The following is a 24,546-nucleotide window of genomic DNA, read 5'->3' on the forward strand; positions in this document are numbered from 1 at the left end:
GAAGCCTGCTCTGAATTTGCCTGCTCTGAACTCTCTGTTGTACTTTTGCAGGCTGTACTCCTTGTTCGCTGCAGAGATTCATTTCGCAGAAAGCCGTGTTTTTGTGTATTACCTAAACCTTTTGAAAATGAGATTTACCTCTTGTGATGTACTGGGATTCAGAGGTGAGCGGCTGGTAGGATGGGGCAGGTTGTGGGGACAGAGGCAGGGGGTTTCCCAAGGGAGGTGACGCTCAGGGTCAGTCCCTGGGCTCCTGCGCTGCTGCTGGCCCTGGGCTGGCACTGAGTGACAGTACTGACAATTTGGTGATTTTCTTGTAAAGGCAGAGAAGTTGGAAGCAATATTTTCAGCGTTGTCTGCTGGTAAAAGCCAGACACTGTGGCCAGGATGCTTGTCTTGAAATCTGCTGGCATTGCTTTGTGAAATCGCTTTAATTGTGTCTGTTTTCTTGATGGTTCAGTGAGAATGAGACACAGTCTGTCTCGCTATTGTGTGTCTTAAAAACCACAAAAAACCCTTTTGAGTTTCTCAAGTGAGTTATACCATACAAATGCAAGACTTCGGTCCAGATTCCCATCTGCTATAAAGTAATGCAGTCCTCTTCAGGTTATATCGGCTACAAATTTGTCCCACTGCTATTATTAATCACACCTGCAATTGTGTAGCGCCGGAGCTGGGCTCCAGGGACAAAACTTTTATTTTTGGTAGCAGTGGAAGCGTATAGATGTGTGAATGGATGAATATCCATCCTCCCTTGAGCCACAAGGACTGCATGAAAGCAGCCTATCATGAAAGCACTTAGTACAAATAGCTCTTGTATGATGCTTTTTGTAACTAGATCTCAAAGTGCATTAAAAATGGGACCTTATCCCCATTCTGCAGAGGATAAATAGGAGCCCTAAGCAACACGCAGCTTTCATAGGGTTACCCAGCAGGCTCTGCCTCTGTCAGTCTATCTATGTAATTCCTATGTGTATACATAATCATTTTCCCCCCATTAATTTTTGGAGGATATGTAAAAATAGGGCAACTTAACTGCAAACTGACTTGAAAAAAAGCTGAAAAACACTGCTTTAGACTAACAGTATTAAAAATATACATGGTCCATTAAAAACTTTCTTTTTTTCCCTTCCCCATCCAGCCTGGGACTGAATAAATCAGCAGAGCTTTAGGGTAGCAGCAGCATACAGCAAAATAAGTGGCAACCTGTTCCAAATGTTTGCTACAATTCCTTCAGTACCTCCATTCACTGTAAGGAAAGATGAATTTGCAGAACTGCACAATTCTTCCTCTGCAATGCTTCAGTAGTTCAAGGCATGTTCTCAAAGAATCAAATGCAAATATGACATAAGAAGCTTTTTTTTTTTTTTTTGCATTAGTGTCTATAAGAATGAAACTAAATGGAAATAAAATGCAAAGCGTCTCTGTTCCTGAATCAATGTACCATATGTTTGGAAATGAACACGTTGCAGAACTGAAAATGTTGAGAGATCCCGTGTGTGCAGGGATGAGTTTGGAAGGTCTGTGTTATGTCTGTCCTTCTGCCACAGACTTCTGGGTGATCTTGCTGCAGCCGTTGGAGCTCCTGATGGATCAGGTCCGTTCTAATGTAATTGAACTAATAATACTTCCGTACCTCAGTGTTGAGAGGACACATCTGTTGCTGTTTGGAAACAGCATGTTCCTCTGGTTCTAAGACCTAGAGAAGGATCATAAAGAAAAATAAATATTGGAATTTGCTTTCAAATTCACTGCTGAAAGTACTATACTAGTGCTAGTTTTGGTCAAACTTCGTTGTGTATTTAGGGTACAAGCACATTGGTATAAAAATAGAATAAGACCTTGTCCAATGTGCTGTCCTGCAAATATAAATATTTTCTCTTTCAAGTAATTTACAGAGTATTTTTGGCAACTGTACAGTGAAATGCGAATCTCCTCTCTCTGCTTCTCTGTGAATTGATCGTTGGGAGGATCCTGTGTTGCAAATTCCCCTCTGGAGGCTTCATTACCATCACAGGGAGTGCAGGCTCCCAACCCATGCACTGAGGTTAAATACCAGACGGTTTGAACCTCTCTTTGGTCTCAAGAAAATCACCTGAAATTCAGGACTGTGTTTAGGATTTGTTGATAGACAGGTGTGTCATGTGACTGGTTGCTCTTTTAAGAAAAAAAAGCAGAGCTCTCTCTATATACAGAAATACTGTATCTAAGAGTTTCTGAAACACTCTGTTTTTGTAGATTACTGATTTAATTAACTAAGCAGACACTTGGATTTTTTTATATTAATTTCAGGTTTGTTCACATTTAATTTTAGCTTCCTATCTGTATTTTGTGCTTGGAATTTGGGAAGTAAATCTGCCTTTATATGGCAGTGAGAACCTTTGTAAAGCTGTACTAATGAGGAAGAAAATGAACAGTAATTAAACTTGCAGTTATAGGAAGGGCTGAGACTGGAGTCCTGAAGCAGCAGCTAGATGGGTTACTTCATTACAGCCTAGAACAGGGAGCTGTGATGGGAATGGGAATGAGGAGACAATTAAGTTGCTCACGAAGTGCAAACCCAGCGAGACATTTAATTACCCACAGGAGCTAATGCTCTAAAACCTGGAGTTTTCCGTAGATCTAAATAGGCCAGGCAGGTTTTCTGTCAAATTAGACTTTTAAAGAATGTATTTAGAGATGCAAGAGGCGTTGGGGATGTTGAGGAGACTGGAGAAGAGACCTGCTGTTTGGTGTGGTGGCAGAGTCTAGGCAGGTCTCCTGGGCAGGTCTCCATTGTGGTGGGTGGGACTGGTGTAATGACCCTGGGCAGAAAGCCCCACGTGGAGTTGGTGACCTGGTGGCACAGTGGACTTGCCTTGTAAAGCTCAAGTGGTAGAGAAGGTTCCATGCGGCCATTGCCTGTAGATCGTGTTGTCCTTGGAAGCAGGTCTTCAGGGACACACAGGAGCACCGTTACCCCCAAAAGAGATTAGTGGAGCAGTAAACCCCAACCGTGTGTATTGCAATGGACTCATTTGTGGCTTATCAATGTAATTCTTGTCTTAATTAGGCAGGACAGTCACTCTCTGCTTTCCTTGTCAGTTTTTTCCTGGGTGGCTTTCACTTCCAAATAACTGCCTTGCTAGCCTTAGCAGAGGTTTTGATTCTCTGAAGTACAGTTTCCTTTTGATTAAGTGTCTTCTGCTCTAGTCTTTAATGAGCACTAAGCAGTGCTTGACTTGAGTAATTTGCAGCTGGGATCTAAAAATCCTTGGAAGGAGGGCCTGGGGATGTCCCGCTTCGGGAAACAGTGGGATATTATAGGCTCTTTGCATTAGTTTGGTGCATTCCAGAGGCAAACACTTTTTCAATTAACTTATGTATGTTTTTGCTAGTCACAGCACACAGTTGCTGCTGCCATCGTCATTTAGCAATATTCCCATATTCACTATAGCTTCATGTTAAAAGTCCCAGAAGAGAAGGGCAAGAGGTAACAGTTAGCTCCACGTTTTTTCCAGAGCTGGAACTCTCGGCACTCAATCCCTCAGCTACTTCTGAATTACACCGTGTGCGCGGCTGCAGGGGGGGCCCTGCTGCTCTGGAACTCCTGCAGCCGTCCCGGGCCGGGCGATGAGCAGTGGGGGATAGAAGAATGCTGTTACTAGCAGTTACTTTTAAGGTCTTAGTTCATGAAAACAAATGCTGTTCTTCTGCTCAGAACTTGAGGAAACTGATAATTGAAAGGCTTCATTCTGCTTCTCCACGCCCTGGAGTAAACGTCCAGATGGTGGCTCAAGAATTTTCTGAAGTCCTTCTAGTCTAACCTCTGTTGATGGGAAGGCACAGATTTGCTCAGACAATCTGGCATTTCTGTTTTAGTCATCCAGAGGCATTCTCCAGGAGGCTGCAGCAACTTTGATACTCTGTCTTGTCCTAAGGAACTTGGTCGTTACCTGGCAGGGGTCTTGACATGACAGGCTGGCCCAAGTGTGATGGCATCAGTGGATAAGAACAGGACTGAGTGAAGGCCGTGAGCAAACCCGTGCTGCTGGCGCGATGCCGTTGTGTTGCTTCCTTGGCTGTGCGCAACGCCGGTGTTGAGTTGATGACTAAAAGCAATCTCTCTTTCATGGTGGCTTTTTGAGGGTGTTCTGAGTAGTAGTGAAAAAAAATGCATTAGGCAATTCATCTTGAGCTTTTCATGTTCAAAGCACTTGGCAAAAAAAATAACAAATCAGCCCTTGTAATTATCCTGCGAGACTGTTGTTATGCTGGTTCAGAGGTGGAGAAATGGAACTAAAGAGGTTAAATGTCTTGCTCAAAGGACCAAGGAAATGTGTGGTGGAGACTTTCAGGAGCCCCACATATTTCTTAATGAATCATTTATAACTGTGGGTATATTATTAGGCAGATGGCCTGAACTGTGGATTGCTGTAGGAACTCTGCGTTGCTGTCTAAATGAATTTTCTTCTTGAAGTCTTAAACAGCCATTTTTTCTTACTTTATTTCATGACAATATGTTGGCTGAATCAAAGACCGTGTAGGATATACAATGTATAAAAATACATAATTCTTTTACAGTTCAAACACACACTCCTAATAATTCTGACCAAAAATAATTGATGCGTTTCTCATGGCTAAAGGAAAAGAGAATTTCCAGTGTAAGAGACCAAGTTATTTTAGTCCGAGATTAAAATGAGAAAAGAAATACTCAGCCATGTTTGAAGGTTAAATTCCTTCCTCTCTACACTCCAACAGAATCAGGGAGGATGCTGCCATGGGCGATGTACAGCGTGGTGTCGTGTCTGTCCGAGAAACGGAGTGTGAAATAACAGCACCTGATGGGTGGCCGGCTCTTTGGCAGTATTCAGGGCCACATGAATTCCCCTGCATGCACAAAAGCCAGTACCAGGCACAATGATCTGCAGGAAATGTCAGCATTTGACCTCTGGTTTTATGTCTTGGGAACCAGCATTCGAATATCTGTTATGTTTAGTTTTACAGTCTGTCCCAGGGTGTCGCCTTCATCTTCTTGGGGCGAAATCTTCACTCTGACCAGATGTTTTCTTTTCCAAAAGGCCACCATGCCCTGGAAGCTAAAGTTCACCTATAAAAGTTGTTCTTCTGTCTAATCAGTTCAACTCCTGATTGCAAAAGTTGCCTATCTGCTAATTTTCTTAGAAGATCTAAATTTCCCAGCTGCTGCATACAGCAGCATTTCCCCCAGGTCCTGATGTATGGGCTATGTATTAAACTAAGATCTGGCATTGGCTGCTTAGTTAACAGTAGCTTTAATAAATCCAGAAATACATGTGAACATGTGCACAAACATGTAGGTTACTTGAAAAAAGCAAAATCCCTTTTTTTTTCACCTGACAGTCAAGTTCTCTGTGTATTTCTCCTGGGCGTATGTGTGGTGTGTGCATCATACTCTGTTCAGTTGAGCATGCGAATGCTTCTTCCTTGTTGATCTTTAGCTGTGCATTTCTCATAAAAGACTTGAAAATTTCTGGATATATTTAATATCCAGAATAAGTGTGTGTGTATACAATTAAAATATGCATCAAAAGGAGGATAACATAAATTCTGAATTTCTCATGTATTCCTCTTTACAGTAAAAGATCAGCTACTGTCACTTTGGGTTCAGCACTTATTTTCTTGGTTGTCTCAGCTTCCTTGAGCTGCTGAGCCTGTCTCACCTTTTCTGTGTCTGATATAGAATCTAAATTAGATAAGAAGAAACAGGACAGGATTTCAAATTCAGTTTCCTCTATACAGGCAGGATGGCATCAGTTTAAATTGCTTCGATATAATTTTGCTTCTTTAATCCTTCCCCCTCAATCTGTTTTTGTATACATTATATGTATGAAATCTGGGACTGGAAATCTTGCCTAATGTAAGTTAAGACATGACAAATGAACCTGACATTTTTCCAAGGAGGGAACCAAAGAACATACTGTATTTATAGCAGTAGAAATATAGTTTGCTGCTTGTAGAACGAAAATATGCATTGTATGAGAGCTTCAGTGCTGGGATACGATAGGAATGTTTAGGTGATACTTGTTTCAAATGAAGATACTGGGTTCAAAGGAGCCGAACTGGTTCTCCTGGCAGCCTGAGATGAGGCTTCACCCAGCACAACATTTAGTCCCCCAGAAGCTCAGATACCAAGACAAAGTGTGTCACAGTGTGAAAATGTTCTCATGTGCCCCGTTTGAAAGTCCAGTGGCTCCAGGATCATCGGTGGGCAGAGTGGGAAAGAGTGTGATGAAAGAGTTCCTGAAGTTGGATCCGGGGCTTCTCCCAATAATAATCTAAACAATTTCTTTTACGTTAATAGTAAAACTTTCTGTTGACAAGTTTAGAGTTCATTAGAGTTCTCAAACACAGATGTGCAAACACGGGCAGAAAAATTGATTCAAACCAACCATGTCTGCAAGGCAGCTCTGCCTGCTGGGACCTTTTGCAGCCAGGCAGGACTGCAGGAGGAGACAAACGCAGGTGACCCAGGGGCACAAGTTGTTTCACCTGCATGAAGATGCTGAAAATCCTTTCTAAACTTTTCAGTCTTTGTGAGGGTTTCCCCTGAACACCGTGAGAATTGCTTGGGTGATGTTCCTTTGAGGTGCTCTGTAGAAGTCAGGTCTGCATAAGTTTTTCTCTCTTAGTGATGCACTACCGACACCTTTTTTAGACTAGTCGTGGCTAGTTCTTGAAAGTGTGTTTTGTCAGTGGACTCCTTTATGTCAAAGGGGAAATAACCACAAAGCTTAGTTGCCTGTCTGTAAGATGTAGTACTTTTCCATCTTGCTTCTGAACAGAAAGGCCGACTATGTTTTTTTGACTGTTGAACTGCACATCAGGACCAGATTTTGGCACTAAATTGATCCTTTATTTGGGAGAGATAGTAAACACTGGAGCAGTCTGGGGCTGACAGATAGCTGAGGTCATAGTAATTTTCAGTGTAGCTGGTTTCTAATGGAGAGTGTATTTCCTAGACAGATTCTTAGACCTGTACTTTATGCATGTGGTTCGAGAAGCAGTGTTTTTGGTTCAGGATTGTACCTTTTGTCCTTTCTTGTCAAGTTGGGGAAATGATGCTTCGTTTTGCTCTAATAAAGAATTCACCTGGTTCCCTGTCTGCGTCCTAATTGTTCTCCAGAGAGCGCTAAAGTGTGCTTAAGCATATTGTAACTGTTTACTCACGACGTCTGCTGTATGTGCAGTAACGCAAAATGTTCGATCTCTGCCCTGTCGCTGCAGGCTGGCATGATCCGCACAGACAAGGACGAGTTCTTCATTGAACCTCTGGAGAAGGGGGCCCAGGAGGAGGAGGAGGGAGGCGGCAGAACGCACGTGGTCTATCGCAGAGCAGCTGCCAAGAAGCAGCTGCCTATGGAGAACGTGGATACCCTGTATGAAGGTAAGGCAGAGGTGTTAATGCCAGCTGATGTATAAAGTGTAGGTGAAGGCATGTAGCCAACGTGATCTGCTATCTCTGGCTTTTTTATCCTTGAAAATGGAAATGTGTTCTTCTCCCTTTGTGGATGAAAAGGTAGGGAAGGAGTTGAACTCTTTTCTTGGGATAAGCAAGCATTGCATCAGCCAAAACCACCTCCAGGATGGTGGAACTGTGTTTGCTTTAAAGAGTTTCCTTGGCCTTGTGTCCCGCTGAGCCTCCAGGCCAGAGCAGAAGAAAGGGATGGTGGATGGAGCAGCGGTGCAGAGATGTCTGTGTGCTCTGGGGACAGGCAGCAGCGCTGGCTTTGCAAGGGCTGTGTTGCAAAGCTGCAGCAAGGACACCAAGGCTGACGTGGTACACAGGCTTCTCATTGATGCTGTCTTCATTGGGCTGGATTTAATCCCAACAATAGGAATGGGAAATAATGGTATCTTCCGATACAAACACAAACTTTCTTGATTTATTTATATGTTTCAAGTGTGGAATTTGATGTACCAAGTAAGTGATAGATAGTGATGGAGTAACGGGAGCTAAACGTAAACCCTCATTCTATGTAGTATTTTCTCTTTCTCTGGTAACTACTTGGATGTTGGACCTTTATTACTGAATAAATAAGAAATGCAAATCTGGTAAGTGGATGTTTTGACAGCTAATGTTAACACTGAGATTAACTGGGTCATTTGAGTGGAAACAACAAAATAGCTACTTTTTTTTTCCAAATGTGTGTACCGAACTGCAGAGTTATTTGCCGCTTATACCCTAGTATTATCTTATTTCAGTATAATACATTTTCAAGTATAATACAGTGTGTTAGATTGTCCTCTGTAGAAGTCTCCTCAGTGATCCCCATCCCTCTGCTGTGCTATCTTAATCATTTTCAAAAGACAAAGAGTATGGTACCTGTTGCAAAAAAAACTACCACCACTCCTGCCTATAGCAATCCCCAGAAACCACTTGAAGGAACAGACAGTCACAGAGGGGAGGCACTGAAATTAGGGCCAAGTGAACAGTATAAATTTCTCAATGTTCCAGTTGGAACAGGGAGAAAAAAGAAAGCAAGCAATAACATTCAACTAAATTTGCTTTTCCACTTTGGTCATCAAAATGACCCATGAATTTTGTGATGGGCTCTTCTGGTTGCCTCCGTGCTCATTCTAGAGCAGAGCTGGGGGACACAGGAGTTCAATTGCCACAATCCCAAAATCATAGGATGGAATTTGCTCGGTTAGTAGATGTTTATAAAATAATCGCAGTGTTGGAAAATATCAGCCAGTCACTGTGTTTCCTCTTAAACAAAAGAGACTTGATTTTATTCACACCTTATGGCAGTATTTTTGGTTTTGGATGGTAAATATTTCTCAGGAGTAGGAGTCTGGTATACAGAAAAATATAAACTGTAGATCAGCTCCAGTTATTGGCATGCGGTACCTGCTGGAGGAAGCTCTATCTGAAAACACCTCTGAGATGCAGCTGCTCGTGGGCCGCCCGCCGTGACCAGCAGTAAAGTGACATGTGGAGTGCGGTGCCACCGGAGTTCTGTGTCTGTCACCTCATCTCCGCTCACCTAAGGATTGAAGTTTGCAGGCTCTGGTACAAAGGCACAGAGTAGTAATAGCCAGGAGCCAGCACTGGGGGATTAAAAAGCAAAAGCGAGGCTGAACTCGTGCAGGCCAGGCTGAGACGGAGCGCTGGCCATGTCTGCAACAGCAGCTGTTGGGGATAGGTAGGAATAGTTGTGATTTTTCATGTTGCAAATTTTAAAATAAGGAAAAAAATCAAAGAGTAGATATCTTCCCTTCCATCCACCATCTTTTGGTTCATAAAACTGATTAAAGGTTAGTTTTCATTTTGGGGAAAAAAACCCACTATACCGTACAAGTTGTTTTCCCCATAAAATTCAGTTTACCATCAACAAAAACACTGGAACAGCCACTACAAAACTGATCTGGTCTCTTCTACTTTTTATTAAACCTGACTTCTCACTCCCGATTTGCTCTGGGCAACAGTCTGGGAAAGGACACGTTTTCAAGAACTGTAATTTTATTTTCCAGTTTGTCTTTTTCCAGAATGCACCCAGTTTTGGTTAACAAACATCAAAATATTTACTGACTGGGTGTTGATAAGAATGGTGTGCTGCATGTTTCCATAGTGCTCTAAATTAATCAATGGCCTTATTTAGGAAATACTTAATAAGGCAATTTCAGCATGCTGTGACTATTTAAAAAAAAAAAAAAGGTTAACCAAGAGCACTCCCTGTCTTCCACTATCCCTGGAGACAACTGCATTGTTTCCAAGTCCCATAAATTTACATGTGATGAATTATAACACTTGGACTACTTTTAATGGTCCAGCCTCCAGGAATCTTATGAATATGCGATGACTTTTTTTTTCTTTTCTCTCTAGGTGAGCTTTTGGCTTTTTTAATTGTTGATAAAAACTTTGTGGTTTTTGATTGTGTAAATATTTTCAAGTAATGAGCAACACAAAGTAAATAGTATTCCATAACTTTGAAGACAGCATCTTTCAAAATCCCATGATATGTTAATTTAATCCCATGATTTGGGAGGGGATTGTGAGTCATGATTTTTGAATGTTTGTCTTTGGATAGAAAGATATGAATTCCTTCTAAACATTCCTCTCTGTAGTACTCTTTTCACAAAAAATAGGACAAGCTGTTCTCTCCCCGATGAAACAGGAGGTGAAGGAACTGAAAGCTCCATGAACTTGGAGCTCGGTGGGTCAGTCATTGTTTCAAGGACTTTCGGCTTGTGCTGGGCAGTGGTCGCGCCAGACCTTGCGTGGTGCAAGAACTTTGGGATTTAGTCCCGCAGTCGTGGGTCTGTTAGGATGCTGCTGTGGGGAGCCCATGGGCTGTGCAGTGCTGGGGGCTCTGCCTCCCGTCTCCTCGCAGGAATGAGGAGCTCTTTGTGCCCAACATGCCGCCTCAGTGGGTGGTCTTGTTTGGTCTTGCGGCCAAACTTGCTCTAACTTTAGTTATTCTTATGATGAATCTATACGGGGATGTGGGCTCCTAAATGCAGTTATTCTGGCTGGTGGTTTGTTGGATCTCGATAACCCGAGTCGACGTGTGTGTCCCCATGGCTGCCCAGGCAGAGAGCTTCAACATGAAGCTGCAGGACAGCAGGAGAGACATCTCTGATGGGCAGCTGATCTTCCCCAAAAGACAACTGGGACTGATGGAATACACATTGACTGGTTGTGAGGGTGGATTCACGCATAAAGAAATAAAAAAATGCATTTTCCCAACAGTGGAAGTAGATTCTAGATTGTGCTAACAGGTACAGTGAGGTGGACCTGACCGCATGGTTTTTCTAGCTTTTTCCATAGGCTCTTGTCTATCTTCTATATTATAGTAAGGGACAATAAGATTTTATTCCATCTGTTTAAAAAATAAGAACAAACAAAACCCACAACCCCTTAAGCCCTGGGGAGATCTAGGCATGCATCTTCTTTTAGGAAGGTTCTGCTGATGTGCTGGGTTTTAAGAAGTGGAATGTGAGCGGGTGTGAAACCAGCAGCAGAGCGTTGTCTGATTTCAGACTGTACCAGGCTCACTTTTGTGTTTATGTAAAACGCTATCAGAGTATTGAGAAAAGTAAATACTTGTTTTGGCAGCCTGAATCATTGTGTTTAGACTGGTGTGGGATTATCTGGTGTTTGCGAGAATCACAGAGTAAAGGGTATAATATTTCTACCTGGTTTTCCCCCTCTCAAAAAATGCTATTTGTTAATGTAGTGGAAAAATGTAAGCATCGTATTTTGGGCAAGTAATAATCTATAGCAGAGTATTACTGTGAAAGCCTGTGTGAGCTCACTACCAATTAGGCTAATTGTTTTGGAAAGATAAATATTTTCATGTAGTGGTTGATGTATTGTAGGTATGGTGGGAATAAACCCTATTTTTTTTTGGCAGCTGGTTTTACTATTTACATGCATATAATAAATTATCTTCCTCGAGATAAAAATAAGCATATTGAAAATATTTTAATATTTCCAGTTGAATTCCTTATTAAAAAGATGAGAAATGTTGCTTGACAGCAGTAAATCTTCCTAGATGATAGAACTAGAATTAACTAGGCAAGCTAGAGGAGTGTGGTGGTGCTTTGTGTGGTGTTTTTTTGTTTGGCTGGGTTTTTTTCCCCTCTCTTGAAACTTACGAGTTTTTGCTTAAATGTTCTTTAGATGTTAAGTGAAGAGATCGTAAGTCTTTAATTAATGGTTATGGTGAGGTCTGGAAAACCAGCTTGATTTTGGCCTCTGAAGACAATCTGATTATCAGGCTTGTAAGCTTTAATATCACATTTCCCCAGCTAAATTACTGTGTCTGTTACGTCGATCAACTGAGAGGAAATTATTATACTAAAACTTCCTTAAGGTTTGCCTTCTCTCTCAAAATCATTGTCTAAATACACTGCTCTGAGTTTTATTGTATTGCTTGACTGACGAGAAACAGAAACTCAGGTTCAGTTGACAGTTTTATTTACTGTGCAGATGAAAGATGCCCTTAGCCAAGAACACTTTATTACTGAGGGAGATAGCAAGGTAACTCTCCAAACATGCTTCAACCAGGCAGATTGTTGTTTCTTTAACTGCTAATTAAATCCCTTGGAATGTCCAAGCCAAATCTGACTCGAGTCCCATCATGAATATACTCTGGGCTTCTGGGATGGACAAACAGCCTCTGCTGGACAATCCTGACCCCTTCCCACAGCAAGACTGGGCTTTGCTTGCGGTTGGACCTTCAGAGGGATGGTGGCTTGGTGTTGAAAGATGCGATCATTTTGTGTGACCCTGTGATGTACTTCTTTGGGCAAAAAATGCCCTTCTCTTTACATTTTTTAATATCTACTACTGTTTCCTTTTTTATGTCGGGAGTGGCTAACATCCCCTGGCCATGAATGCATACCAGTCAGGTAAAAGGACAGAAATAAGTTGCTGCTTCTACTCAATAGAGGCAACCAGCTCCTGATAGATACCAAACCTGGTCCGAGCAGAGCCTGTTACTGACACCTCCTGCCCCTCCGCGATGCCAAAGCACTAACGCTTTTTCTCCTCCTCGCACTGCTGGGACGTCAAGGAGTCCTGGGGGCTTGGGGGCCAAATAACCAAACAGCAGAGAATGTTGGAAGAAATAAGAAAGTTAAAAATATGATAAAGTTGTAACAACTCAGTTGCCAGAGCGTTGCAGGTTTTAAAGATGATATTTCAGAGGAAGACTCCTCCATCACAGTCCATCAAACTGCCAATGCCATTGATTTACTAATGTATTTAAATTACTTTTTAGAAACCAACATGCATCTGGTGTATATTTTTCTGGATTGCCTGAAATGACACTCAGATTGGCTGCAGGCTGGCTGGTTGCCATTCTAATTTACAGAAACTTTCCTGGTTACCTTTGCAGGGGAACAGTTCCTTCAGGAAACTGAAGTTTCTCCAAATTCAATCAATATTTCCTCTCAGCCTGTACTCCTGCTGATTAATTACTGTTCCCTTATTTTGCAGTCAGTAAGGCTCTGATGACAATATTTTTTGTCTCCTTCCTACATCATCTGTGCATGATAAATACATCTGTCTTCTGTCTTGGGTTTTCTCCAAATTTCGCATTGCAGATTCATGGGGCTTTTTTGGTGGGGGGGGAAGAGAAAGATTGAGATTTCTGTTGCAATTCAACTTTTGAATAAGGAGCAAGGTTATGCACTCATGAAAAAACAACTCTCCAGAGGGTAGTATCAGGTGGGATGTCGCCCTTCCCCACCAGGGGCCCAGCTGATGAAGCGGTTCTTTGCTAGCACAGGCAAATAGACTCCTGCAGCAATTTTAATATGAAACTTTAGGATAAATCTAAAGGCTTCTATTTTTATAACAGTGCAATAAATCATTTAGGATGATTAGGTGAATGCTAATGAACAATTCTCCTGCATATGCTTGGCGTGAAATACAAGGAATAGCCTCATTTTTCCGGAGCTGATGGAATTTTCTACCGTAGACCTCCTCAGCGGGCAGCCTCAGCTGGGCCACAGAATGGTCTCGAGGAAAAAGTCAACCCATCCTGCGCTTCTGGGACAGTCAGTTTTCTTTTGCCTAGAAATAAAATAATAATGAAGATAATTGAACCTTTTTTTAAAAAAAATACTAATAATTTTGCTGTGTTTTTTCAGCGGGGGAAGTGCTCACGTAACTGAAGATGCGTGGTGATGCACATGTGTATCAGGACCACAGGAAAGCCACGTGGGTTACTTTTACAGTGGGCTTTCTTGAATTTTTGAGTGCTTTGGAAAGTGTGTTTCATCTTCAAAGGGTTTTTCCTTTTAATTAAAAACCATCTCCTTTTCCCAGATGCTAAAAATTTGGTTTTGAAACAGTTGAACGTGCATTAAATACTTTCTCATTATTTTTTTCACAGTGTCAAATGCTGTAGTTGCTGCGGCACTGTTTTGTTTCACCAGTGACATAAATCCTCTTGTAAACCAGTGAAATTGCTGGGGGAGCGCTGTGCAGGGAGAGGATGGAGCAGAGATGCCACGTGGACCAGCTCCGCTCCAGGGTCCTGGTGCTGCGCTCTCCTCTCCTCTCCCATACACGCCACAGAGCTGCAGTTGTTCCTGGAACAAACTATCACTAAACATAGAATATAGGAACATCATAATATCATGTTAAGAAGCTCAGTTTCTGTTTGTCTCCGCTGTTCTCATTAGGTGGTTTGAGATCCACGTAGACTTTGAGCAAACACTTAAGCGCGTACTTAACTTTAAGCAGGTACTTAAGTCAAACTGCTATCAGTGGGATTCAGATGTGTACCTCAGGCTAAACGGTTTTTATTCTGAATGGAGGGGGAGTCCTGGTTTGGTCATGAGGCGAGTTACCCGAGCAAGTTACTTCCATTCAGAGATGCATGAATTAAAGGTGAACAACTGCATTATTTGTGCTTATTGAAATATGACTGATTTGCTTGTGTCGTTGGCTAATGTAAAAATAAAATAATTTCATTATCAACAGAAGAGTTCACTTTAGCTTGTACTAAATTCAAACACTATAATAAGGCTCCACTAAGCGATTGTTATGAACAGCTTACAGCTGGACTTGAATATTACCAAATGTTGCTAAATATAGCAAAATGATAATAAAGCTGATATTGGTCTATATAACAAGTTTCCAGTTCTTGTACAAATATGCTTGCAAATTTTTTATGAGAAGCTCTGATGAAAGCATGGGGAAAGTATTTCTATCAATTTAGCACTACAGGTGTGTGAAACTAAGCTTGATTAGTCACTTATTTGTTTATGCTTGCATTAGTCAACACTTGTTTGTTTATAGATACATTTAGAGAGACAAAACACCTTACAACAGATTTCATTAAGGTTCGTTTTTATTCTTCCTTATAATATCCATTGATCTCGCGATCCTTAATGAATGTAGCCTCTCAGTCTCCTGGGAGGAAAGAGAGAACAAAATATTTGCCTTTTGGACAAGAGTAACATCAACCTTGTTTTCACTGCAAGCTGATCCTGCTTCTGGCTGGTCAGGCCCGGTGTTCAGAGTTCATCGGAGCAGCAGCTCGGCCGGCAGCCATGCGAGGAGGTTTCGCTAAAGAAAATCTATGTGCACGCCTACACGGTTCTTGCGATTTCATATTTACTGGTGAGCTTTTCCATAAAGTGTCATCCTATTGGGGTTTGTTTATTTACAAGCTGTGCTTATGTTGTCCAACCTGCTGAGAAAGACAGAGGATGGCAATGATCCAGTGGGTTCTGATGTCTCTGGCAGGCACAAAGGAGGAGAAACTTGTTCACAGGAAGACCTTAATATTCTGCCCTGACAAACAGAAAGTGTTCTGCAACCCATATCTCCATTTAGGAAATGGATTCTGGAACTGAGAATTGAAAAATATGGGTAGCATGTAGTGTTTGCTATTTTGTACCATGGGATTCAAACTCTGTGTTTAGTAACAATAGGCAAAATAGCATCTGGTATGTGTCACTAAAATAAGCTCTAGTAGAAAATGCCGATAAACATTTTCTGTTTAAAATGTTTTCTGACTAAAAGCAGCAGAAATCCTGTCTGCTGTCCATGATAATGATGATAAAGTGGTTTGATCAGGCTAAAAGCTCCAGGCATCATCAAATGAAAGCAATGGGCAAGCCCAGAGCTGCGAGATGGATATCCTTCAAACATCTAAATTTCTGTCATTCCTTGCAACAGAAGAGCCACATGTGAGGCCTTGTGAAGTGGTCCAAGGATTAAAAATGGGTTCCAGCTGGTCCTGACTGTTCTCAGCTGTGTGAAATCTGCTCCTCAGTGGCCAGGCACTGAAGAAATGCTGTGTGCTGCTGGTATCTCAGTGCTTGCAGAAGGGGCACTGGAAGGGTCACTGCGTTTATAGCAGTGTGAGACCCAGCTGGAGAATGAGAAACAAATCGCCTGATCTGTCTCTGCATTAATTTAATTAATGATGGCTGTGTTGCACGTGAGCTCAGCACTGGTTAAAGGGAGAATATTTCAGTGCCTTGGAGCTGGTGCTGCGCAGACAGTCATCACTGGGCACATTCAAAGCAAAAAAGCTCAGGTAGCTGATGCCTGAGCTAAAGCATGGTTTTCTGCAGCAGACTGCGCATGTGGTAGGCTGTCCATGGTGTAATGCATTTAATCAGTGCATTCTGCGCTGCTCCTTTTAAAGGCTGTTCTTCCCACTGCCCCGAACCCATCTCCTGCTGTAGCCACCACTGCTTGTGCTGCCTGCCTTCTCTGTTGCCATCACAGGTCCCATGTGGCTGGGGGAGTGTAGCAGGGCAACCAGCTACCTGTCGCTGCTACTGCCTGCTGGGTGAACTGGCCAGATGGGGAAGATACAGAGTATTTAACCCGCTTTTTGTATTAACAGGTAGGGTGAGAGGGGGATGCAGCTCTTTGGGCCCGATTCTTCCTGTGGTGTGTGCAGGTGTGGTGATGAAGCACATGCTTCTTTGATGCTTATGTTTTAGTAAAGCATGTGTTACGCTCTGTGGGAGGCTGGCGAGTACACCTGTAGTAACCCAGTGGTTCGTCTGAATTAGGTGCCTCGCCCACAGAGCCTTGTTTTACAGCTAGAGCCTGTATTGGGTAATAACTTTCTGTAGCTGTTTTGTAACTCTTGCTTATTTATTTGTTCTCTCTGTTTTGAACTCCCTAAGCAATGCTTGGGGCTGTCTGGACTTTTTAGGTAAAAATAACATTCACTTGAAAAGCAACCAAAAGCAGTGCTAACTTTCTGCTAGTGCAAGTCTCCTTTGCTCTGTGCTTTCCTGAAATTATAAAAGAGAATCTTGGCCCAGGAAAAAGCCAGTAAAATTTCTGATTTCAATTTCTTTTAATCTGCACTTTGGCACCAGAATAAATTAATTTCTTCAACTATGTTACTACGAACTATGAGCCGAAACTCTGGTTGTGTTTTTTTTGTTTGGTTGGTTGTTGGTTTTGTTTTGTTTTGTTTTTCCTAAATGGTCACGTTACAAATGATTGATTTATAATTATTTTTCAAAATATTTTCTGCCAAACTGTGTGTGGCACAATGTCTCACATGCATGTTTGCTAGTAATAGTTTGAATTTAACTGTCTTTGCTCATTTGAACATAAACCTCAGGAGTCGCATTATCTAACATTTGCATATTAGATTTAAAATGTCCTGTCTGCAGGACTGACTTGGACCATGATGTACTCTTAAGCCAAACAGTAATTATTATGCTAATGCAGCGGTGCCTTTGTGTATTTGAACCGTTTCTGCCAGATTCCCACACGTGAGCAGTCGCCACTGGCTGCTTCCCTGATTTACCAGCACATCCCAGTTGCGACGTGATGCTCTTGCCTACTTGGAACCTGCGACGTTTCCTGCACAGACCTGCATCCTCGTACTCTATTGCCGAAACTCCACTATCACGAAAAGAACAAGGGCATGGTTTGGTATTTAGTTTAAACCACTCTAGCTCTGCTAATGACAGACTAGTCCTGTCTCCTGCCGGCCACCGGTCCCTCTGCTGGCTGTTGCTGTTGGAGCCACGTTGCTGGAAGGGCTGCAGTAACAGCTGGAGGCTGTTGGGTGTCAGACAGTGCCCAGACAGACACCTGAGTCATTGTACTGTGTTCTCAGTGCTGGCGGAGACCCTGGCATCTGCTGGCTGGGGGTCTCAAAAGAGACCCTCGTGGACAGTGGCACCAGTTCCCTTGTCCACTTGTCCCATCCTTGTGCAAAGGGTGAAGCCGCTTGCAGACCAAGAGGTTTCCTCTGCTACTGTGTGATGTAGCAGAGCTTGTGGAACTGCAGTTCTTGTTAATGGGTTAAATACAGTGTGTTTCATTTTTCAGCAAGTTTTTTGATTAAAAGCCTGGTGTGCATCTTTGGTCTTCCTTTTATCTGTGAGCTTTTTGTGCAGTCACCGACTCGTTCCAGCTCTCTGCGTGTGCACGGACCATCTGGCACGGTTTGCCTGCCCGGCAATGTGTAGTGCTTTCAAGGGGAAAAAAAAATATTAATAACAATCTGGATGGTGAGGGGCGTTAGGGATTGGTTTTATTTGAACTCTGGAGCTGACAGTTCCACAGGTAGGTAGTTCTGCAGAGAGGGTTTCTCAGCAGCCCTTTGCAGTGTTGCTTGATGGGTGTGTGAGGAAGGGCGGCCAGAAATCCTGAAGGGTCCCAGGTCAGGGAGGAGCAGCGGCCGTGGGGCTCAGTGCCGCTGGCCCACGCGGGGCCTGTCCTGCCCCAGGAGCCAGGCAGGGTAAGGATCATTTTGTTAGTGCCGCTGGGCTTCAGACAGTTGTCCTTGGAACAAAATTCATTTCCTTGGGCTTTGCTCCATTTTGCAGGGTTTGGCCACTGCAGACTGTCAATTTTAAGAGAGACATGGATTTGGTTTTTTTAAATTTTTCTTGGTAACCCTAATATTTAAACATTGCTTTGACTACTGTAGCTTTTTAAAAATTAGAGTGATTATTTACAGATCATTTGAGGAAGGATTATTTTATCTAAAGAATGAGTCGCACCTGAGATGTGCTCTGTCCTGAAAGTAACCTGAAAAGAAAAGCCTTAATAGTGGTTTCTGTGAACTGCCACCTCTGGGAACTTTTTAAATTTATAATCTTGTCAGGTATCTGTGCGCTTTGTGACCATGACTATTTGCCTGTCAAGGAGATCTTTTTTCCTGTTGTACATGTGGAGGCATATTGCAGTTGTTGAAGGCGCTTGCTGACTGTGAATGGTGAGAGACACTGAGAAATGTTTTATGCCTGAAGCAGCTGCCTCTAAACCGCCCATCCCTGCGCGTCCCTTCAAAAACCACCTCGCGTGATTGGCAGGGAAGTCAGCAGAGAAAATTTACCTTGGTGGTGTAGGGATTTTTTTTTTTTAACTTTTAAAACAATGGTTCCTATTTCTTTGTTTTCTCTGTCTGTTGTTTGTTGTTTGTGGGGTGTGGGGTTTTTTGTGTGTTTGTTTGTTTGTGTTTTTAAAATGAAGTATCTTCAGGATAAGTCAGCAGTGTGGTTTAAGTGACGTAGGGTTTTGAATGGGTCTTTGGATGTGGGAAGTGGTGACATTTTGGAAACGTCATTCTTCCAGAGGTCAGCAAACCCCTGTCATTTCATGAGAAAGCATTTGGTGTGACTGGTAGCAACAGTAACTAAATAGTGACATGAGAAATTGCCCTTGACTGACTGTTAATATCTATGAAATGAACAGGCATTGAGAATTACATTTTATGAACTGTGTTTTGTTGTTGCTGAGTGGGCAGCAACCCTGTTTATCTAATTGAGCTTCACTGTATCATAGTGCTCAGAGTTCATTCATCCTATGTGGTTTCTTTCTTTTTACGGTTTTCCTTTTTTAGAGAAACACTATTATACATAGTAATGAACACATGGCAGTCGTGCTTGTCTTTCTCCCTGTGGAAGAGGGCAGAAGTTTGGTTCCCATTTTACAGAGATCTCTGTCTCAGTGCTCTCACATACATTTATTCATGTTGAAGCTGGGTAAGCCAAACCCTAGATATTTGGGGATTGAATATATTTGTTAAATGGCTTTTCAAGCAGATTTTTTTTTTCAATACATCCAAAAATAGATTTAATGGAGACTGGGAAATCATTTCTTTCAGGGATCTGAGCTTAAGACGATGTATTGTCTAAAGCCATAGATTAAATCTGGGTTTGCATCCTTGTTTGCAGGCTTGCTGGCCATTCTTCCTGCCAGTTCAGTTTAGCCTTTTCCCAGTCCCTCTTAAGAAACAGCCGACTAAAGACTGGGCTAAAAATCATACATTTTAACTTTTTATGCTATTTGCAAGCTGAAGTATTTTTTGCTTTGTTTTTCTTTAAGCAGAGCCTCTGGAGACTTGTTAAACTATGAAATGGTGAGAAAAAGGCAGCCCAAAGGCTTTAGCTAGGAGTATTAAATGTCCTGGGCAGCCCTAAAATGTTGCTCAATCTCCAGTGTAAAATATAACAAAGGGTGAATATCTGATTTTGAGTCACTGTAAGATGACTTGAGTATAATTTCTAAATTTCCAGGTATTTTTCTTGGATATTCCAATTACACATGTGCAGAGAAATGGATGGTATTGACATTTCCGTGGCAACCCGTTGTAGCACTTCAGGTATTGACCTGTAGGTTATAAATTACTAAAGCAGAATATTTTTGGAAGACTGGCAAGATCTATCAGTCTTCTGCAAAATGTACAGACAACAGCATAGCAACAAAATGCAGATGAGAAAACACAGGCTTTGGAATAAAATCTGAGCTGAAAGTGGAAGTTTTGTTTAAGACTCCTCTGATGGTAACATCAAGTGATAGCCTGGAGGGGTTGGTTTCTGCCAATTTTTGGCGTGGATCTGGTTTATATTTGTGGCTGGACGTGTCATAGAGGTAGGGTGATTGCAAAAATGTTATAGCAACTCCTAGTATCCTTTATTAGAGGTGCTAAGAGATTTCAAGAAAGCCTCACCTGGCTGCCTTCATGGTACTGTTCCACTGGTTATTGGCGGTGATGGTAGGAGGGGGTGGGAAGAGCTCACAGCCTGAATTAGTGAAGCCTTAGCTCTATATGGAGGTGTTTTAATTCTTCATAATAACTGATTGCCTGTTGTTCCATTTGGGACCCTTTATCAGACGTCCTGAAGAGAATTAAATGGTCTCTTGTGCTGCTAAAACCCTGGTGGAAAGAACAGGCAAAGGGCAGAGTGGTCCTTGCAAGAAAACTGGTGTGTCTAAGCTCTGAAGATTTGCAGCAGACAAGACTGATTGCACCAGTAGGATTTTCAGTCCTTATGGGCCTCCGGTCAGACAACTGGAAAGCCTGATTGTCTCTGAGTGATGGCGGGGGCATTTCCAAGAATCTCTGGGAGAAGGAATCCCTTAGCTAAAAGGCCACATTTCTTCTTTAAGATTATTTCTTTTCCATTTTTTTAAGTTTTAAAAGGAGTGCTCAGAGTATTTGCAATGTAAGATGGAACTGTACTGCCACCAAATAAATTATGAGTGTCTCTTTCAAAATCCCCGTAGGCAACATGTGGTATGTGATAGCTAATTCTCACAGACCTCGTATGAATGCATTTTCTGGGAACTACCTTTATAATAATAAATTACTGGTTGGCAAGTGCATAGGGTTCAGCCAAGCCATGCACTCGATCCCATTCACACTGATTTTAATGGAAAAGTTCCCAGTGAGTTTAGTGGGGGCAGACCCAGTGCAAGGCTGTGGGAAACTGGGTGGCTGAATTTCCCTGAATTGCAAAGTGTCTTTGCTTCAGTTTTCATTAATTTTATACCTTCCGGGTTTCATGATTTACTTTGAAATTTATTTGAACACATTTAAACTAATCTGTAGCTTGAAGTTACATTGAGAATTGAACATTGAGAATATGAACTGTGTATTCCTAATGATGAAGTGCACCTGTGGACGTGATGGAATGGACCCAGGAATTCCTAAAGAAGCTGTGCCACATGGTTCCTGACTCTCTGACACCCCTTTTATGTCTGTTGATAGCAACATCTTTCATTGCTCATGAAAAATTATCAGAACCCATTGAAAAATATTATTTCCTTTTTACTGTTTTTCCACTGTATTGCTTGCATAGATTGTGTGCTGTTAAGTGCTGGTTTACGGTTGCAAGAGATGCTTTCACCACTTAGCACACATGCTTGTGACAATGTCATACACATTCACATAATTTGCTCAGAATTCAGGCAGAGGTTTTTTTTCCTGCCTTCAGCAGCTTGGCCACAAGGAGATGATTATTTTTTTCTCTGTACTTACGCTTCATCGACACCTTTCCTCATGTCAAGAAACACATCATTAGTTTCAACCAGTTCAACCAATTTGTTGTTAATGAAGCTGTTAAGAAGCTTCCAGATCATAAGCGACCAAGTTTATGTCTTGGGTTTAAGAGCAAGCTGCTCCTTTTCCTTTTTAATGAGCGCCGTCTTTCTTCCTATTGCCTGGTCAGGTACATCCTCCTCCAGTGTTTGTTATAGATGCATTCAGAGCTGAGATGTAGTTTTGTTAAGCTCTGTGTCAGTAATAATTGCACCTCCATTCCTTCTGGTGCTTTGTGATTAGATAATTTTCTGAATTTTCTTTGTACAGTGCTCTTTTGGGGTATGCACTTCACTGCGCTTAATCTCATTATTCCACTCATGCTTTGTTTTTAATACAATTTGCAGGACACGCATAGTGCCTTCCTTTCCCATAGTACCTTCCAAAAATCACTGCTTTGTGTTCATGTAGCAGTGCCTTCTTCTCATACCTCCGTTCCAGTTTTCTGAAAACTTCAACCGATTTCAGTAATTGATTGAATTAGCATTGGGTTGTTCTTCTGTGTGTTTCTTCAGTTCACCAAAACTATTTCAACTCTACAGTGAAACTGTAACAAGTCTACAATTTTTACTCCTCAGCTCTGTTGTTACTGGTTTGTTCTTCCAGTTCCTCTCTCATTGTCTCATCCAGTTGAGTGACTCTTTTATAAATTTTTAAATTTTTTTTTAACAACAGTTAATTGGCCTAATTTAGGGCTCCGCTGATGTCTTGGTGATTACCATCTTTCCCACATATCCTGGTATCTTTCAGGCTTCTCATCCACATGTTTCAAGGAACCAGTCACACTCCCTCAATATTTTGACCACTGTGTTCCAAGATGTCATGGTGCATGAGGCCTTTCCTGATCTCATTTTATTTTCTTCCAATTTATAGTGAAATTTTTGGAAGAATTTGGTATCATTGTGTTAGCTGTTTGGAGAATTTCTCATTGATGGGCAAATTTGGCTTGAAACAAAACGAAAAAGCAATCCTTGCTCCCCAAATCCTAAAATATCCATTAAATCCAAGAAAAGCACCTCTCAGTTCTGTTACAGCAAAAAGGATAGAAAGTTTCAAGTTCTTTAGATACCCAGGAGAAACTCCTGTCTTCAGCCTCTATAGCAAGGATCTCAAGAAGGTAATTTTATTGGTTTCAGGATCTGAAGAGAGAATCAATAAGGCACCTACATGTTTGAAGCTCCTGGTCTGACCTCTGTATACCCGTTAGTTGCTCTCCTCTTGTTTCTCCCCCTCACAATCGCCTTGATGACAAAGTCAGGGTAAGCCTTGGACTTCGTTTCACTTTTTGCTCTTGAAAACCACGAAGTGATTAACAGGATGTTTCAGAAACGCTGCCAAGAGCTCAGGGTGAATTTACTTCCCTTGGAAGTGCTGAGCTCAGGCTGGAAGAGGTGGCTGCTGTGCAAATCCAGGCTGGGCTCTGCTCTCCCTTTGCAGAGGGATCTCAGGACACACACCACTGCTGCAGGTGCTTTTGTTGCTTGGTGCTCTTGCCCTTTGCCAGGAGGAAAGTTTCCTGCTTACAGTACAGACCCGTGTCCGTGCTGGCTGAGGGGCTCCTGTGGCTCGTGGGCAGACGGAGTGAGGGCAGCAGCACAACTGCCCTGATCCCTGGGGAAGAGCAGCTCGGTGCATGGTACTTCCCTGCCAGGGTGGTTGGTTGGCAAGGTGGAACAGCATGTAGCAGAGCGAGGAAGCGAAGGAGTGCCATTTAGTGTCTGCTGGTAGAGAGAACTGTATGCTTGCAATATGTTTTACCTTCTGCTGGCAGTCCTGGTGTGAAAAGCAGCATAGCTTAATTAAGCAGTGTCAAAAAACTCGATTTTTCCAATCTGCCTTCCAATCTGAAGTGTTTTTCTTTGCCGATTTACTGTATCTTGCAAGAAGCATATATCTTCATGGCTAAATGATCAAGTTTCATGAAGAATTTTGGTGTCACTTGATTTTTGACTCATGTTAATAGGACTTGGGCAAACCTGTTAGGCCCTGGGTGTCATCATTCTGTCCAGAATTTTCCAAACAAGGATCTCTGTGGGCTTTGATCAAAGTGAACCTGCAGGGTCCAAGTTTTATGGGACTTAATATACAAGATGTGTGGGACTCTGGCCATGTCCTACACCACTGGTCCACCTATGCACTGTAAACCCAGTACATACCAGTTGTGTCCCACTTGCTGCATGTGCTCAGGAAATTTTAGAGCATGCTCTGCACGTGTGGGACAACACTGAAGGATGCCTCGAATCTGCTGGGTATGAGTATGATTCGCTTGTTCCAATACATTGTAGCTGCACTAGATTTATTGCACTTACGGAGCTGGTTTCCTCATGACCAGTGCTCTTCCATGAAGGAGTGCTCCAAAACACCAGTGGCTTGGTCAGACATCGGGACATCTAGAAATGTGAGACAAACAGCCAGTGTTCTCTATGTCCACCTGGGCAAAATTTCTGGGAATATAAAGAGCACAAGTAGAAGGAAACCTGGACGAACAAACTACTGTCAAAACCATGGTTTCAAGGATATATTGCTCTCAAGAGCTTTGTTAAGATTGTGTTTGATAAGAATCAAGTTTCAGTGGTTTTTGGATTGTGTTGTTGAACAAGATGAAGCTTTCTTTGCTAAACTAAAAACAAAGAATACAAAAGGAACTTGTTATTGGGTGAAGAATTTTTTTCTTAGTAGAACTATCTTCCCCTGAAATATGAAAGATCCTTTCCAAATGCAAAAGTTATGCAAACATGTCTGAATA

General features: G+C 42.1%; 1 protein-coding gene across 1 annotated transcript in view; it reads left to right on the top strand.

Moving 5' to 3' along the window:
• Positions 1 to 24,546, top strand: part of ADAMTS2 (ADAM metallopeptidase with thrombospondin type 1 motif 2) — a 186,331-nt gene that overhangs the window by 62,267 nt on the left and 99,518 nt on the right. The window contains exon 3 of the mRNA XM_065643858.1: positions 7,246 to 7,405. Coding sequence (XP_065499930.1) covers positions 7,246 to 7,405 — 160 coding nt within the window. The remainder of the gene's footprint in view (positions 1 to 7,245; positions 7,406 to 24,546) is intronic.

Source organism: Caloenas nicobarica, chromosome 13 (assembly GCF_036013445.1).
Source record: "Caloenas nicobarica isolate bCalNic1 chromosome 13, bCalNic1.hap1, whole genome shotgun sequence".
NCBI lineage: Eukaryota > Metazoa > Chordata > Aves > Columbiformes > Columbidae > Caloenas > Caloenas nicobarica.